The sequence below is a fragment of the Simochromis diagramma genome, unplaced genomic scaffold (assembly GCF_900408965.1).
Source record: "Simochromis diagramma unplaced genomic scaffold, fSimDia1.1 OVJJ01000510.1, whole genome shotgun sequence".
Classification (NCBI taxonomy): domain Eukaryota; kingdom Metazoa; phylum Chordata; class Actinopteri; order Cichliformes; family Cichlidae; genus Simochromis; species Simochromis diagramma.
Window position 1 is genome coordinate 1,879,660 of NW_024387326.1, and position 17,327 is coordinate 1,896,986.

Consider the following 17,327-nt stretch of genomic DNA (forward strand, 5'->3'; position numbering starts at 1 on the left):
ACCTTACATTCAAACAGGCATTTACTGTGGCCAAAGAGTAACATACAGTATATGCTGGCTGCAGCTTTTCCACAAAATGCTTTGTTTTATTTTGTTTTTTCTCATTTCTGCTGTATGTTATTAGGAAAGTTAAGTATGTAATGGTCACTAAATCGCAACTGCAATTTCTTCACTGCTTTCACTTCATTTGTACTTATAACCATCTCCAACAGAACAGCGTGATAGTTTAGACTCCCGGGAGGTAAATGTGAGGCCATGAGTGTGACCCAAACAACAATCAGTCTATTGACTTCCAGCCTACTCAGTAATTGAAAAGCAATACATTGTAGCCCATTGGAAATGTGCCAGGTGTTCTATTTTTAGCCACCAGTTATTATATCTTGTTTCCTACTTTCCTCTTCTCTCACCAGATGGGGAAACTGGACAATCGTAGTCTAACACTGAAGTACCCCGTGTGGCCACGTTTCAACTCCTTTGGTGACGCTGAGCTTGATGACAACCACCTGTCCATCGTCACCTTAGAGGAGAAACCCTTTGTCATTGTGGAGGACGTGGAAAGACTCACTGGTACCTGCATGAGGAACTCTGTGCCGTGTAGGAAGCATATCAAAGAGTAAGTGGGATATCTGTCCATCTATCACGCTGCAGTGTTAGCTAGATAGCTAAGTAAGCAAATGCAGTAAAGCTGCTTCACTACGAATCACCAAATATTACTGGTGTAAAAATGTTTGATTAAATTTTGTGTTAACAGAATGAACAAACATATGAAATGCAGTTATGTTCACAAGTATCTGTACAAGGATACAGTTTGTGTAGTTTTTTGGATCTGTGACTTAGTTTGATTGTGTTATTTTTTTTAAATTTGTTAAAGTTCAGATTTTTTAACTAAAGAAAAACATTCTGCAGTCATTCACCTTAGTTGTCCTCCATAGTCGCCCAGGAGTATTGGTGTTGTTTCATTTTAAGAACTCTTATTAAGCATTCCAACAATCAGCTAACCAAAACGCAAGTTAAACACTTGGAATATCTACCTCAGCTGTCATGGAATAATGAGGGAACAGGCCTCACTTGGCAATGGAACTGCCTGTCAGTCAATTGTCCAATTATTTTTGAGCCTCTGGAAATAGGGCATTATGTATAAAAAATATCCCAAACAGTTAATGTACTGCTTTTGTTAAATCCCTTAAATCCCTTGAATGAAAGCAGAAAGTCTGCACTTCAGTCACGTCTTGATCTTTTGATTTAAAATCCACTATTTTGGTGCACAGAAGCAAAACTACACCAAAGAAATCAGTCATTGTCTTCAAATTTATGGTCCTAACTTACAAAATACAAAACATTTGGGTCTCATCAACAAGTGGCCACTCTGAACATCTAGTTTTTGAGGTATGTTATACCTACAGTATATATCACACCTCAAAAAACTCAATACCTGCTCCTACTAGGGACACACCCATCATGCAAGTGTAAATGCAGCCGTAATAAGCAAAACAAGGAAATGAGAACGAGATACAGTATTACTGCCTATGTCAATGATATATATTCAAGTATATAAGAAAGTTAAAAGAAAATGCATCCATTAAAATCATCTAAACCTAAGGCACAAAAATGTAAGTGTGTGTTACAGCTAGTCTTAATCTAACAACGCGGTCCTGTAATGGCACACATGCTTATTATTGCAACACAATAAGCTGCACTTAAGCCATCTCACCCACTCTCTTCCTCCTTACCTTGTCTTGTGGAAAAGCACAACACAGTGAAATGGTCTGAAATACACTCTACTCGCAGTCTAACTGATTTACACGTAATGTTGTTGTATGAGAAGAAGAACTAAGGACCGCATAAAAGAAAGTTTCATAAGAGTGTATTGGATAATCAGAAGGTAATAAATTTACATCATCCATATTTCATTTTCCACAGCGCCGTCTCTGCGCTCCTCTGTCAGTGCATGCTGTCTCGCTCTCCCCTTTCTCTCACGAACACGGAAAGCGGTGCAGTGTGCAGGATTTGCAGCAGCTTCTTTCCTCCTGAAAATGGAGGTGGCTGCTGAACTCAGCATTTTACTTCCTTCCATACCATTTCTTCCTTCTTCTTTTTTTTCACTAACGCCAAAATACCTCTAGCCCCTTGTTATATTATATTCCTGGAGCGCAAACACACACTGTGGGTGTATGTCACAGAGTGACTTGAGTGGTGCTGAATCAGCGTAATAATAAATGACGTCTGGATCACGTACATTTTCATGGATATTTATTATAGATATTCATTTTTTCCACATGGAAATATCAGAAAATGTTAGGAGATCAAGTCTGGGCATTTTTTAGAGTTGCCCTTTCTCACATGTAGCAATCAGCAATGTTCTTGTTGCTAAATACTGGAAATCGATTTGGGCAAAGGGAAACAGATCTGCGATGTCACACAGTCTAGAACAGTTCAGGGCTTTAATGTATGTGTGGAAAAAAAGGTCTACACACTTTGTGTCACTCGTTCAATGCGTAACGCATCTGTCTGCAGCTCTTTTTGCGTCACACAAACAGAGTTGATTAAGCGGCGATAGTTTTAGGGAAGTGGCTGACAGTGATTTACATCCAGAAAACACTGTGAAGTGGGGCGGAGAGCAAAGCATCTCCAAGGAGGAACATAAACACACATTTACGAGCTCGTACGCTCTCTGTGGCCACATGTCCACTCACTCACAGGCCAATGCTGCTTTTCAGCCTCCCACAGCGCAATTCCCACTCAAGCATCCGAAGCGCCCATTTGGAGAAAGTGGGATAGATGGAGGGAAGGAGAGAGGCAGACCAGGAGTGGCGAACGGGGGTTGGATTGGGGTTGAAGGAGTACCCATGCATGCAGAACCAGAAATTCACTCATCCAGGCCTGGCTTAAGAGGAAGCCATACTTACACTAACGCTCTCATAGTCATACACAGACCCACACTTTCCTCCCTGGAGACCCCTCGGGCCCTGTAGTGTTTCTATATCAAGTTGGCCTGCCAAGTTCACAAACAGCCTCCATAACATCACATGCTCTTACTGCCTGATCTGTACAGTGGCCTGCCTAAATGGGAACGCCGTGTTCGTGAATGCAGCTAAGTTCTGGCCTTTATGCTCACTCTGTCAGCTCCCACCATTCCCCACCAGCTGAATCTGCCAGAAACTTGGGTTATTTGTCCTTGTTTCGGCTAACATCAACCTGTTCCTTGTAGTTGCATTACATTGACCACAATTTCATTCTTACTTCAACATCACAAGAATATATTGCATATTGTGCTTAAAGCGGCCATGCTTGGAATAAAGACAAGAAATTTACATATCAAAGAGTACAGTGCAGCCGCTGCCTAGTGTGACCTCTTCTGTGGAGAAGACTAAGTTAATTAGCGCTTCTAAGCTCATACCACATTACCCACAGAACCTCAAGCCAGTATCTCTTTTTCTCCGTCCATCCACTCTGTGATTTTATTCCATTGCCACTGGTGTCCAAACTGTTGAGCTACTGTTGAAATGTGTGGATCAGGAAAGCAAAATAAAAAGTTACATTGCATTCGACAGAGCTGCAAATGCCATTAGGAAAAGACATTATTTTACACTAAAAAGGAGTCAAGCCCATTATTTTATTTCTTCTGTGATGGATTAAAGGTTGTTTAGTGTTTCAGTGTGGTGTTCAAAACTTGCAGGTTTCATCAAATGACATTCATAACTGCTGACATATCGGCACTTGGCTCTTTTTTTCCCTTTCTTGTGTGAAACTGTTAGACTGTGAAAGTAAATGCCTTTCCAGTTCAAAGACAGGGAAGAATTCCACTTGGGGAGACATTTGTTTGACAGATCGATGGCGACTAGTGAGGGAGTTTGTGAAAAACTGGCAAATGTTATCTCTTTTTTCCTGGTGCTGCAGAATAACTTAAAAGTGACAAAGTTTCATCTCTGAAGGGTACTGCAGAGTCACAGCCTGATGCGCGGGGGTCCCCTCCTTACTTTCCGTCAAGTTTTTGCCCAGGTTGTTGTTACGCTAAAGGACGAGGTTATCGTCTTCTAATTAGCACACATTTAAAAGTTAAATGAGACTCCCAGGTGGCTCAAAGTTGATGTGCTCTTGTGTGTGAACTCTTCTGCTCTCAAATTCATATACACAGATGGTACAAGGCTTGCAGATGCAGCGCCGTCAAAATTTCCTTCTCCATAGAGGCGTAGGGAGAAAAGGGAGCATATTTTTCTAATCTTCAGTCATTCCTGAATAGATTGACCTGAACTTAAAGGTGAAAAAGACCCAGGGTGATATTTGTTCACTGGTGCAATCACAAATTTAACAAACATGATGGAAAAAATGAAGCAAACAATGTTCCTTTTGTTTTTTAATGAATGAATGAGGGTTCCCTACCTAAATGTGGATGTAAAAATGGATTTGCAGGCTATGCAAAGACCTGGTATTTGTTCTGTCAATGTTTACTTCAGTGTTCAATCATAGCGTTGATGCCGTTTGGTTTTTTCCCACCGCCGACACCGAGCGAAAGACTAATCATCTGCTGATGGTCTTTGTGTTTTGTGCTTCTGCAGCAACACGACCGAGGCTGGTGGGACGTATATCAAGAAGTGCTGCAAAGGTTTCTGCATCGACATTCTGAAAAAGATAGCCAAGTATGTGAAGTTCACCTATGACCTGTACCTGGTTACCAATGGCAAGCATGGCAAGAAGATCAACAATGTCTGGAATGGGATGGTGGGAGAGGTAAAAAGAGCCTTTTTGTGTGTGTATGTACAAGTGTGCCTGTGTTATTCAACTACCGTATTACTCATCTTGTTGGAAACTAACATCATCACACATTGTGGAGATGTGCTTTGATGGAGCAGCACTTTGCTAATACAAAGTGATATATTTCAGATGAAGACATGTATTAAGGTTAAAGTTCATCCTCGTTCTTGTAAGTGGGGTACCTGCTGACCCCACAGGTATACCTTTTATGATATCATACAGGTGTTTCATTCTTTTATTCCAAATTTCCTTTCAGTTACTTGTTTTAATTAGTGCTATTTAGAATTACCAACATATTAGACAGTTTACTTATTAGCTAGCTTTAATATATGGAACTATGTACTGATGTCATGTTTGCCATCTGTCCTATGGTCAGGGTATCGAGGATGATAAAGGAGACAGATTCTTTGACCATATCGTGTGACTATTTTAGGTCATATTTAATGTTTTTAGAGGAATAATTTAATGTTTTGCTGTTATGGTTGTTTTATAAAACACTTAATTTTAAGGCTACCAAGATCCCCAGTCAGTACTTCTACTGTTAAAAACCTGGGGGAATATGTTGATATGTTTTTGGTTTTGCTTAGGGTAAGGTAGTGTTCAAGTAAATTTGAAGGAAACAAATAAAAGTCTAACCTGTGTTCTCTGAAGTCATACAAATGTATACAGTGCTGTGAAAAAGTATCTGCCTTCTGCTAGATTTCTTAGTTTTTTGCATATTTGTCAAAGTTGCATGTTGCAGATCATCAAACAAATTTCAATTAGACAAAGATAACCCGAGTAAATCCAAAAGGCAGATTGATGATTAATGATGATTTGAATGAAGTGAAAACAGCTATCCAAACCTACCTGGCCCTGTGTGAAAAAGTAATTGGATCGATCTCCAGTTGGCGTGTCAACGTATTCTTGGGCAAGATACTGAGCCATGAGTTGCCCTGATGCATCCGTTGGCGTGTAACTGGTGTAAATAAAGTTCTTGAATCTCACATTTGCATTGATTAAATTTCAGTATGAGATTAAAAACTTTATTTATGTGCAATCAGTAATCTTTACATTCTTGTGCACAGATTTGTCAACATTTACTTTGGGTGGAAGAGACAACATGTAGTTAGCCTAATGAAGACATTTGTTCTACTCTGTGATAGCTATCGAGGGTGTACTCCGCCTTTTGACCCTGTGACAGCTGGGGTGGACTTTAGGCAACAAAGCTGGAAATGGATCCAGATGGATGAATGGATGAGTAGATTGTAACTTTCTCTTCCTTTCTCCCCAATCATTCCTCTTATGTCCCTGCTCTCCTCCCTCCTCCTCCCTCTACCCTGAAAAGGTGGTCTATAAGAAAGCCGTCATGGCCGTCGGATCTCTGACGATCAATGAGGAGCGTTCTGAGGTCATCGATTTCTCCGTCCCGTTCGTGGAAACTGGGATCAGTGTCATGGTGTCCCGTAGCAATGGAACTGTGTCCCCATCAGCCTTCCTTGGTAATTGTCACCAAATAGCTGCTCCTCTCTTGTTAGGCTGAGGAGAGAACAAGAAGAAAACCTGTCTTGTTTGCTTCTCCAGTTTGTGTTAGTATAGAACGGTGTTTGTTTTGAGTGTGTGTGTGTGTGTTCCCTCAGATACAGCACTGACAACATAATTCACTTCTGTTACACAGCTGTCAATACTTGCTCTTTCATCTGAGGGATTTAGCTGAATGCCCGCTTCCTGCCACAGCGACTCTCACTTACCTGAGAGGCACTTAACCGCAGGATTTTAACCTAAGAGACCACGGATATCCCCGTTATGGTTCCTCAGTCACGTTCATTTGATGCAGAGTGCTTTAACATTGACATCCACAACAGTTCGCAATGCCACTGACCCAATGCACACACAAGCTTACATGCAAATTGGCTGCAGGAATTTCCACGAAAAAGAGAAACTCTAACACACAAAGCAAGGACGCACACGCAAGTACACATGCTGACATGCATGGAAGCATGCAGTTAGTGGTGTGAAAATGGAAATTATAAGGGCTTAGCAGGAAAACCTCATAATGGCTGCTTGCCACTCTGCACATGCACACTCAAATGCACATATCCCGGTGTGCGGCCCTATGCCAGCAGTGCTCTCCCATACATTAGAGCAGAGTTTAATCTCTGCAGTAATGTTAAGGGCTCAGAGGGAGGACAGGAGTGCTGACACCAGGGCTTTCTATACTGTACCCCTTATTCCACAGCCAAATAGGAGGAACGCCAGTATATATGCAAGTGGTTTGGGGTAGGTGGGTGGGGTGAGATCTGTAGGGCTTCTGAACTTAGAAAGGTCTGCTTGGACATGGAGTTCTTTCCTCAGTATGTGTGTGTGTGTGCATACGGTATTTCTGACCTGTTTATTCCTTCAGTTTGTGGAAAGACGAGGAGTGTGCAAATGATAAGAAAAAGTGATGGATAAGCTATAAAAAGTGCAGTATTAGCTAAGCATGAGCACGACCTCCGTTCTCTTGACTTTCTCTCTTTCTTTCACAGAGCCATTCAGTGCATCAGTGTGGGTGATGATGTTTGTGATGCTCCTGCTGGTGACTGCAATGGCTGTCTTCATGTTCGAATACATCAGTCCTCTTGGCTTCAACAGAAACTTGGCACAGGGAAAAGGTGAGTACGGACACTAAAGCTTAATTTAGACTTCTGCACTGATTCTAGCCTATGCCAACATTTATGCCTGTGTTGCTGTGGCGCTGCTGCGTGTAGTCACATTTCTAAGGAGGTACACGTCAAGTTATGCCGTAGGGTTTCAGGAGGGTTACAATATACCTACGACATAAATTTAACACAGAAGCACAAGTCCACTGCTCTAATATTGTGTAGTTTAAATTGCATGTCACTTGTTCTACAAATAGATTTTGAAATATTTGTTTTCTTTCTTTCTAATTTTATACCATCTATCTCTCTTTCCCACACCCACTCTCTTTCCTCGTTTTCAGACCCTCACGGCCCTTCCTTCACCATGGGCAAGGCAGTGTGGTTGCTGTGGGGTCTGGTCTTCAACAACTCTGTGCCGGTGCAAAACCCAAAAGGAACCACCAGCAAGTTCATAGTGTCAGTTTGGGCCTTCTTCGCTGTCATCTTCTTGGCCTCCTACACTGCCAACTTGGCCGCCTTCATGATTCAGGAGGAGTTTGTCGACCAAGTCACCGGGCTTTCAGACAACAAGGTAACGAAGAACGAATGAGGTAGTTTTATGATATGTTTTTTGCAGGCCTTCAGTTTTATATCATACAACAGGATTAGAAAATCATCATAGGATGAAGGGGAAAATGAAGCATAGCACCTGTTTTTGTTGCGTGTGGCACTACCGTTCCTCTCACAAAGTTCCAGTCACCTGAATTCAAATGTACAAGTTTTACCGTTTTAAATCCAGCTGGAAATTGTGTTCTGTTGCTCCAGAATGAATTAACATGGGCTCTGTTTTATGCACTCAGAATCAAAATGACATGCATATAGAAAAATGCAGCAACAAATAGAAAGACTGGGATATTAAAAGAAAAGGTCAAGCCAAATGTAGTGAAACAGATTGGAAGGTTGGAGAAGGCTAGACAAAAGAGCAGAGTGCTTCCAAGGACAGAAATACAGATGTATTAGGGGCGATACTATCAAGAGAAGGCTGACATAGAGGGTTTTGACAACAAACAGACGGAGAGAGGGAGGGAGGGATGGTGTAAGAGGTACATCAATTGGCAGGAGAGAGACTGAGGACTAGCAAAAGGCCAAGACACACAAGATGGTACAAGACAACAGGCAGACAGATATGGGCCAGGTTGAAGGCTGAGGTAAGGGAAGAAAGGCATTAGGAGGGAGAAAATAGAATATGTGGAAAGACAGGGAGGGTCGGGAACGAAAGGAAACAGACAAGAAGGGCAAATGGCCGTTTAGACAGTTATGCTGAGAGAGGCTGGCCATCGAGCCAAATGCGACCGACAAAATGATGAAAAGCATTCCTCGTGCACGGCCATGTTTTGTGTAGTTTACTTAAAGTGGGTTTAGACCATTAGCAGGCACAAACAGATGCACTCTACTGTACCTTTCAACCTGAGGGAAAGATGTGACACCACTAGTGTAAATTCTTATACTTTGGTACAACCATTTCCTTTAAAATGCAATTATAATCATTTTATATGATGAGGCAAACACATTTTTTTTCTAAAAGTAACATTTTTTTCTTCCAAAAGTTGCAGGACCAAAATGCTTCACAAAAGCGCACACACATACACACAACACTCTGTTGCATCAGTGCTCAATGAGATGAAGTTTAAGATTGCATCACTGCCCTCAATGCATTTGGGAAATATAGGCAGTTTCCAAAGCAGGCTTTTGCCGTTGTTAGTTACCATCCCTAAGTTTTGTGCTTTACCTTTAGCTTTCTGGCTAGCTTGCTGTAGCTGTGATAGCATACATTCCTGTTGAATATTAGTAATGGACAGCGGTGTGAATCAGATAGCTCCCCTTCGCTGTCTCGTTATATCAGTGCGTGTAGGTGTGGTTACAGCTAATATGTATTTAAGCCAATGATGATGACAGATCTTTAAAGGCAGCAAATAGTTTACTACCACTCAGTCTGAAATGTTAGTACTGATAGTAGTGATATATGTACAGGCTCATCTCTACCATATACTTATGGTGCTCACAAACTATGTGCAGTGGACAAGATTTTGCACTTTCTAATGAAAAGTGGCAGCAGTGTAGAATAGGCTGGGTATCGTCACTGATTTCTAGAATCGTTTTGATTTTTCTATCTATAAAAAGAAAGAAGATTTTCCTGGCCTGGGATTTTATAGCAGATGACCTTAAAAATATTCTGCAGTAGATCAAAAATGAAAGAAAACCATTAATCAACATATGAACATTACCTGATGCTGCTGAAGTGAAGCAGAGCAAAGTTACAGAGGTTTTATTAGAGACACAGCCACGCGTTTTGCAATTTTGCATAATGTTAAAAAGTGAAAAGTTTAAATTTGTTCAGTATTGAACAGCAGAAATGAGGCTTTCTTTTCGGAAGTAATTAAAAGGAAAAAAACAGCGCTGTAAACAACGGCAGACTTGTGCGTAAAAAGCAAGTGAATAATGCAGAAAACAGAGATTTTTAGATTGGAAACTGTTCTTGAAGTGCAGAGACAGAGAGGTCTGCATGAAGTGTGATTTTATCGTGGTGGAAGCAAAACAGGAAAGGTCAGAGGGAATTCATGACGATGTTTATGTGAAGCGAAGTTTGGATCTTCTTTTGCTGCTGGTTCAGTCAATATTGTTTGGAGAGAGATAAAAACCCGCAGCTTCAGAATCTAGCGCAAAAAGGGCGTAAACACAAAGCGCAGACCCACCGAAACATCAGAATCAGCGAGCTGTCGGCTTTCAGCCCCGCCTATGTCCGTGCCGTCGGGTGAGCAAAGCGACATCTCACTGATTCTGATCCGCGGGTCCACGCTTTGTTTTTACGTCTTTGTGCAGAATCCGTGTACCTGCTCTCATTTACTGTTTTAGCTGTTTGGTGGTTGTTGAAAGTTTATGAGGTTTAACCTGAGATTCTGGCGTTTCGTGCAAAATACATTCATATTTAAAAATCGATTCAGGATTTTATTGAGTCGATATCACGTTATCCAAGCTAGAATCGATAAATCGATAATCAAAACCCACCCCTAGTGTAGAAGCTAGTTTAACTAGTGATCGTTTTAGCATCGCTGTTAGCATTGCTCAAAGATCATAATAAGTTACACAGGCATTATTTTACAGACTTTGTAGATTACATTTGGTGGATGTTTGTGCCAAATCTAGGAATAGAGAGCTTTAAGAATTGTATGCAAGTATAAATTTAAGTTGATTACATTAGTTATTAACAGAATTCTTAGAATGGTCTGTGAGACACCTGTGGGGAAGTACAATAGAACAAATTACTGGTAAATAAGTGTTTCTCCTAAAATTACACATTAACTGCACGACTGGTCGATCGCTGTGTCACATTGTTTTAATTTTAAATTCCTACTAACTGAAGCCTTCAAAAAAACTTTTGTTTTTGTTTTTAAAAAAGTGTATTTTACATATCACTTTCTTAAAGCTGCAGTATTTGTGCATTGTGTCCATTTCAGTCAATGGTGACAGGAAGAGCTGTTTTTATTTGTTTTAATAATTGATGAAGAGAAAGCAATGGATGTTTACTGAGCTGTTAAACTTGTTCTCTAAGCAGCCTGTTTCATGCACAAGTGGAGAGCAGTCAGTTAACAGGTCTTTGGTGTTTTATGGTGCATGGGGATTTCTCTTTGCAAATCTGGCTGCTCTTTCTCTGCTTTTCGGTTTTGTTTCGGTTTCTCAGCATTATAAAATTGCTTTTTGTGAAGCCTACAGACTTCAAAGTTCAAATGTAAACAATCTGCTGCTGTTGTTGGAGCTGTAGTAGCTTTCAGCGGCATTATGATGAAAGAAATAACTAGGTTCTGGCACTTTCCACATGCATCTACTTAGAAGAGATTTAAAACATCTCAATAATGTTAAAAAAAAACAGTCACATATGAGCAAAACATGTAGATTTGTAGACATGTAGACAAACGCTGCGAAGCGATGGGACATGAAAATGTAGCGTGGAGACCCCTAATGACTCAGTCACTAAAAATAGGATGGCACAATAGGACCACTTTTGATCGCATGGCAATTACAGAGGTCACCTGGTGGGAGGCAGCCTTCGTCCAAACATTGACTGTCTGACTGCAATCACTCTCAGACAGACTAGTGAAGGTTTGCAAATAATTGCAGTCTAGTTCATAAATGAGTGCAACTCTTCTGCAATGTGCCTCACTCTACGTAAAAGCAAGGTTGCACAGTGCCTGCTATAATTCAAACATTTTGTTTCAAATCTACCAGGTTCTGAGTAGAGAACAAATGTAAGTTGTTAATGTAAATTTCTGTTTAATATGAATTTCTGTGGACATTGCAACAGATTTGTGATTTTTGCCAGTTTATCTCAGTTAATTGAAGTCATTCCGTTTATTGGCATTTTGATGCAACAAAGTCGCTTTGAAGACTGGTGTGATCGCAGATCTGCTCTTCAACCATTTTAAAGGCAGCGAGGTTGCAAGTTAATTGCAAATAGTCTGAATAATTTTGTTCATGTCGTGATCTCCACTGTTTTATAGCATAATATTTACACACACAGAGAATAAAAAAACATAGTAAGACATGTATCCGTCTGCATGCCAAATATCCTCGGGCAAGATACTAACCCCAAGTTGCTCTCCAATACATCCATCAGAGTGTGAATGTCTCCGACTGTTCGGCAGGAACCACTTAAGCATAGAAAATTGTGAATGAGTGAAGGAAGCATGTTGCATAAACTCCTTTGAGTGCTCAGGTAAAGTAACAAACCGTTATACAAGAACCAGTCAGTTTATAGTGATTAGGAGATGGAGGGGAAAGCAGAAGCAGAACAGACCAAAGAAGACCTGCAGGACAAAATAGAAGAAAATAAAGAAGTAGGGTGAGTTAATAAACATGGCAAAAGCAATGAGATCAATCAAGGTTTCGTTATAACCACAGACATTTGTAAGCAATATATTTATATGTTGCGCAGAGTTACTATAATTTTATTGTGTTTTATTTTATTTGTTTTTATTCCATTTAGCTTGTGTAGGTTTGTAGGTTTGCTCCTTTCTGTGGTTTGTGGAGTCAACTGATACTCACATCGCCATCCAGTGTCTGTAAACATGTAACCTGTGCTTTGTTTAAGGTGAAAGTTTTTACCTATTTAATAAAACATATTCCAATTATAGTTATGTAACGTACATGGACATAATGTGTAGACTCTCAGTTTTCAGTTGAGAGTATCCACATTCAAATTGGATGAAGGGTTTAGGAGTTTTAGCTCATGTGACATCCTTTTTTTTAAATGAGCAAAAGTAATTGGACAATTGACTCAAAGGCTGTTTCATGGGCAGGTGTGGGCAATTCTTTCATTATGTCATTACCAATCCAACAGATAAAAGGAAGATTTTGCTGTGAACAGACACTATGTGGTTAAAGGAGGTCTCCATGCAGGTGAAACAAGCTGCGAAAACAGAAAAAAAAACATCTGAAATGAAGAGATGGTGTTACTTCCTCACATTTTTATACAGTCTTTTTGTTCAACCCACTGAATTAAAGCTTAAAGTTTGCACTTTAACTGCACCAGAGTTGTTTCTTTTAAAATTCATTGTGGAACAGAAAACAAAATGTCTCTGTCCAAATATGTATGGACCTGACTGTATATGTTCACAGTTTTATTACAGATTATTTAAGGCTTTTGATGTTGGCGTTTGACATTGAGCTTAGTTAATAAGAATAATTTGTGTGATATCTTTACATATCGCTCTGATTTTAATACCTATTATTAGCACCTATACACTCTACATGCACTTACAGTACATAAGGAGAAAAGTGTTCTCAGGCTGCTGAGAGAAATTTCTCCTCTGGGTTTTGAGTCTTTCACCCAGGTAACTGGATTTTGTCCTGTGAGAAACCTTCATATTTTAATTAGATTAGTGATTATTACAGTCATTACACACATTACCAGATTTAGGCCAGATGACTCACCTCACTCAAAGCTCACCTCTTACTGATGCTCTCCTTTCCCCATGGCATTGTATTGAAATGCAGTTTAATGTGCAGGGTTTGCGCAACCCTGCATATATTTGAACCAAACTGTGATCTCTTTCTAAAGCTAATCAAACAGATTTTGGCACCTAACCTGCAAGTAAAAGTATACTGCTGTATCAAGGAAAAGACGCTAAAGTACATCTTATGGATAATTTGGTAAGACCTGGAGGTTTCTGACAGCATGGCAGTATTTGAAAGTTGAGAATACGTGCTTTTTTAAAATAGTCTTTGGAAACCCTGCATCAGAAAATCGTCCGGAAATCTTGCCAGAAAGCCTTGACGGACAACAATCCCCACGATCTGGTTGTGGCTATGTTGCAGGACGGTGAGTTCTTTTATCTACACCTATCTTAGCCTCAAATCCTCTCCTGCCTCCGCTCCTTCATTTTGTCGTCAGCTCTGCATTAAGCTTTCGTTAGCAGCAGCTGGTGCAGTTCTTAAAAGCCCTTCACTGGTAATTATCAAGCAAGAGAAAAGTGTTTTTCCAGTCTGAATCCCAACCCGCCACTCCACCACACCCCAACCCACCCCTGTCACCCCCCTCTCACTCCTCCTGGGACATTTACCCTCTCCTGACCTAAAAGCTTCTATTTAACCTTAAGAAAGGCACAAATGAAGAAAAGATGAAGAAGGAGAAGTAAACAATAGCAAGGACTGTGGGAGGAGAGAATGTCTCCTAAGGGCTGTTGCTTGTCATGCTGACAAACACACTGTGTGACATCTCCACTAACATATGAATGCGCACTCGTATGCACAGCGCAGTTTGACTTGTCGACACGCGCTCACGCTCACCCTGACCTGATTACACAGCGGAGACACATATATGTGCCGTCAGATGCAGCATGTATAAACGCTTAGAAATATGCTCAAATATATTATGCAGATTAGTTTTTTGATGCAAGCAAACAGTGCATCGTTTTTGCAAACAATCAAGCAGATGAGTTTTGTGTATGTTGAACAGACAGAGAAAACAACAGGAATGCTAATAATCTGCTAATGAAATCCTCCAGTAGCAGCCTACAAGTGGAGTCAATCATGTGTTGTATGAATACGTTAAAGCAAAGTAAAGTAAGCCTGTAAGCGTTTGAGATGACATGCAGTGTTATGTTTTTGAGAACCGCTTTAATAATATGGACTGAAACCGTCGGCGCACAAACTAGCACAGCATGTGGTTAGAGTGAGGCTCATAAATACACACTTGTAATTGATAGGGTTTGTCTGCTTCTGGCACCGAGGGCAGATTGTTACCACAGTGCTGGAGGGTTGGTTTTTACCTCAGCTACAAGCACGCTTGGACAAAACTCTTGACCTGTACTCTGATACACTGATTATACCTGAGAGGGGGTTTGTGGAGGAGGCAGAGAGAAATGATGGGAGAATTTAAAAAGAAAAGAAAATCAGCGAGTGGATGGGAAACTACGGCACCAGTGGTTCCTTCAGTAAGGGTTGCTCTTGAAGTGTTGTGGGTTTTTTTTTTTATAAATTCAAATGAAGATGTGTAACCTCAGCTTTTCCTTTTCCTTCTCCATTGTTCTTCTCATCACAGTTTCAGAACCCATATGCTTACTCGCCTCCGTTCCGCTTCGGGACCGTTCCAAATGGTTCCACTGAAAGGAACATCAGGAAGAACTATCCCGCCATGCACCAGTATATGGTGAAGTATCACCAAACTGGAGTCCAGGATGCACTCGTCAGCCTCAAAACGGGGTAAAGAGACACTTTGTGTGCATGGGTTTTTGTGAGTTTGTTGGTAAGTGCACTTTTACATCATTCATATGTGTGTAGTTTTTTGTGAAAGCCTAGGCCTGTGAAGTGTACCTCTTTCATGCCTGAATGTATCCACGCTTGTGTGTGTGTGTTTGTGTCTGTGGTGACATGTCCTGTGAGACTGTGGATGAATGGGCTTCCTCATTGGGAACAGCAAGGGTTATTTTTAGCGCTGGACTCTATAGTGGGACTGATAGTGTGTAAAGGGGGTGAGGAGTGGGGCGGTTATCAGTCTAACCAAGGAGAGATCTAAAGAGTGTGTGGATGAAAAAATAAAGGTAAAGATGGGGGGAAAGAAAAGTGAGGACCAGAGTCAAGAGGAAGGGGGTAAGAGTTGAAACCCAAGTGCCAAATGTTTAATTGCAGAAAATGAAGCACAAATGGGCCAAGAGACTAGAGAATAAGAACATAGAATGAGGGAAGGGGAGGATAAAGAAGGGCAGAGAAAGGGGACAGGAAAGGAAGTATGGAGCATCAAGGATAAGAGAGACGGGAGGGAAAATGAGAACGTTAAATGACAATCGGTCGTTGAGATGACAAGAGGATATTTTTAATTGGTCACTGGCAATGGGGTGGGATCCAATTAGAGGTTCTATAGCTCAGACAACAGGCTGCCCCCAGGGAGAAATTAAATAGAGAAACAATAGATCCTCTTAGCTCCTTATCTTCCATCCACAAGTTACAGTATAAGAAAGCTGGATGTAAACACAGCATCTATGGTACTGTTAGGCACTCTGGCTTCTATTGTTTTATTCACATGCAACATATATACATGTGTTGAAGTAAACTAATGCTTTGTGCACAACAGCTTATAAGTACACAAAAACACAAGCTTATCTGTGTATCTGTGGACTCCACCTGCTGAAGGTGTCTGCAGTCAGTAATGCAGTCATTGATATTTCGGCTCTGTGGCATAAGCAGTTGAGCAGCACTGCACCATTCAGCTATTTGGGGCTCGATGGCTGGATTAACTGTGATCACACATAATGCTGAGAGGCTTTACACACAAAGACACACACAAAATCTGTTACAGCCACAGGAACCAAGAATATTCACAGCGGAGCGAAATTGATTTGATTTAATTATTGTTACTCTTTAAAAATAAGCAAAGTTCAACTGTTTTAATGGTTATGGTTAATTTAAAGGGTATTAAAATGTTGTGTTAATATATGTGTTTCAGAGGAGTTTGGAAGTTTATAATGCTTGAACCACCGCATCAGCGTCGCACTGTAACACACTCGATTCTCCAGTATTGAAAACATCATCAGTCTTAACAAGTTGATGATTGCCAAATTCAAGTTAGCAACTTTTTCCCACTTTTTTCAGAACCCCCCCCCCCCATCTATTATGATGAATCATACAGTTTCTCTACAGTTTCTCTACTCTACATTCTCTACATTGGTAACAAAGTCTGACAGTAACAGAGTGGACAATTAATTGCTAGAATAAATGCTAAAAGCACATGGCACAAATCAAATCATGGTTAAAATCCCTATCTGATCAATAATTATTGGTGTTTTCATCATGGTATTATGCTATTATAGTGACAAGTTTGGTATTAAATGCAAAAAACCCAGCAAACATATCGCCATGTGCTTAAGATTTTGTCAGTAACTGTATGTGACATCCTTTTCTGTAGCTTATATAGTTGTGGGAGCAATTCAAGCAATTTATATATTGATTGGTTTTCAGAGACAAATTTTTTAGAGAATATATTTTTAAAATAATTTGAATATAATAGAATTATGAAAATCAACTATTTTGGGAGTTTTTAAATATTAAAAAATTAATGCAAAGATATTTTGATTGCAAAGCATTCCATAGTGCAGTGTTTCCCAACCTTTTGGAGCCACGGCACATATTTCACATTAGAAAAATTACACGGCACACCACCAAACAAAAATGTACAGAAGAGGATTAGGGCCACTGGGGGAAAAAAAAGTGGGAACATCTTTTTTTTTCGAATTCTGACTTTTTTCTCAGAATTCGAAAAAAAAGATGTTCCCACTTTTTTTTCCAGTGGCCCTAATCCTCTTCCGTAAAACTGTCACAAACAGCACATTGATAATTTTTCCCCTCGCAGCTGGCCTAGTGGAATTAGCTTGGTTTGTCCCAGTATACCTTTTTTGCTTTCTTCTGACCTGTACTCATGCTAGC

The 17,327-nt window shown here is 40.4% G+C and overlaps 1 protein-coding gene across 1 annotated transcript in view; it reads left to right on the forward strand.

The window, feature by feature from the left end:
* Positions 1 to 17,327, forward strand: part of grin2aa (glutamate receptor, ionotropic, N-methyl D-aspartate 2A, a) — a 159,442-nt gene that overhangs the window by 129,066 nt on the left and 13,049 nt on the right. The window contains exons 6-11 of the mRNA XM_040005926.1: positions 411 to 613; positions 4,557 to 4,728; positions 6,080 to 6,233; positions 7,260 to 7,385; positions 7,715 to 7,944; positions 14,950 to 15,110. Coding sequence (XP_039861860.1) covers positions 411 to 613; positions 4,557 to 4,728; positions 6,080 to 6,233; positions 7,260 to 7,385; positions 7,715 to 7,944; positions 14,950 to 15,110 — 1,046 coding nt within the window. The remainder of the gene's footprint in view (positions 1 to 410; positions 614 to 4,556; positions 4,729 to 6,079; positions 6,234 to 7,259; positions 7,386 to 7,714; positions 7,945 to 14,949; positions 15,111 to 17,327) is intronic.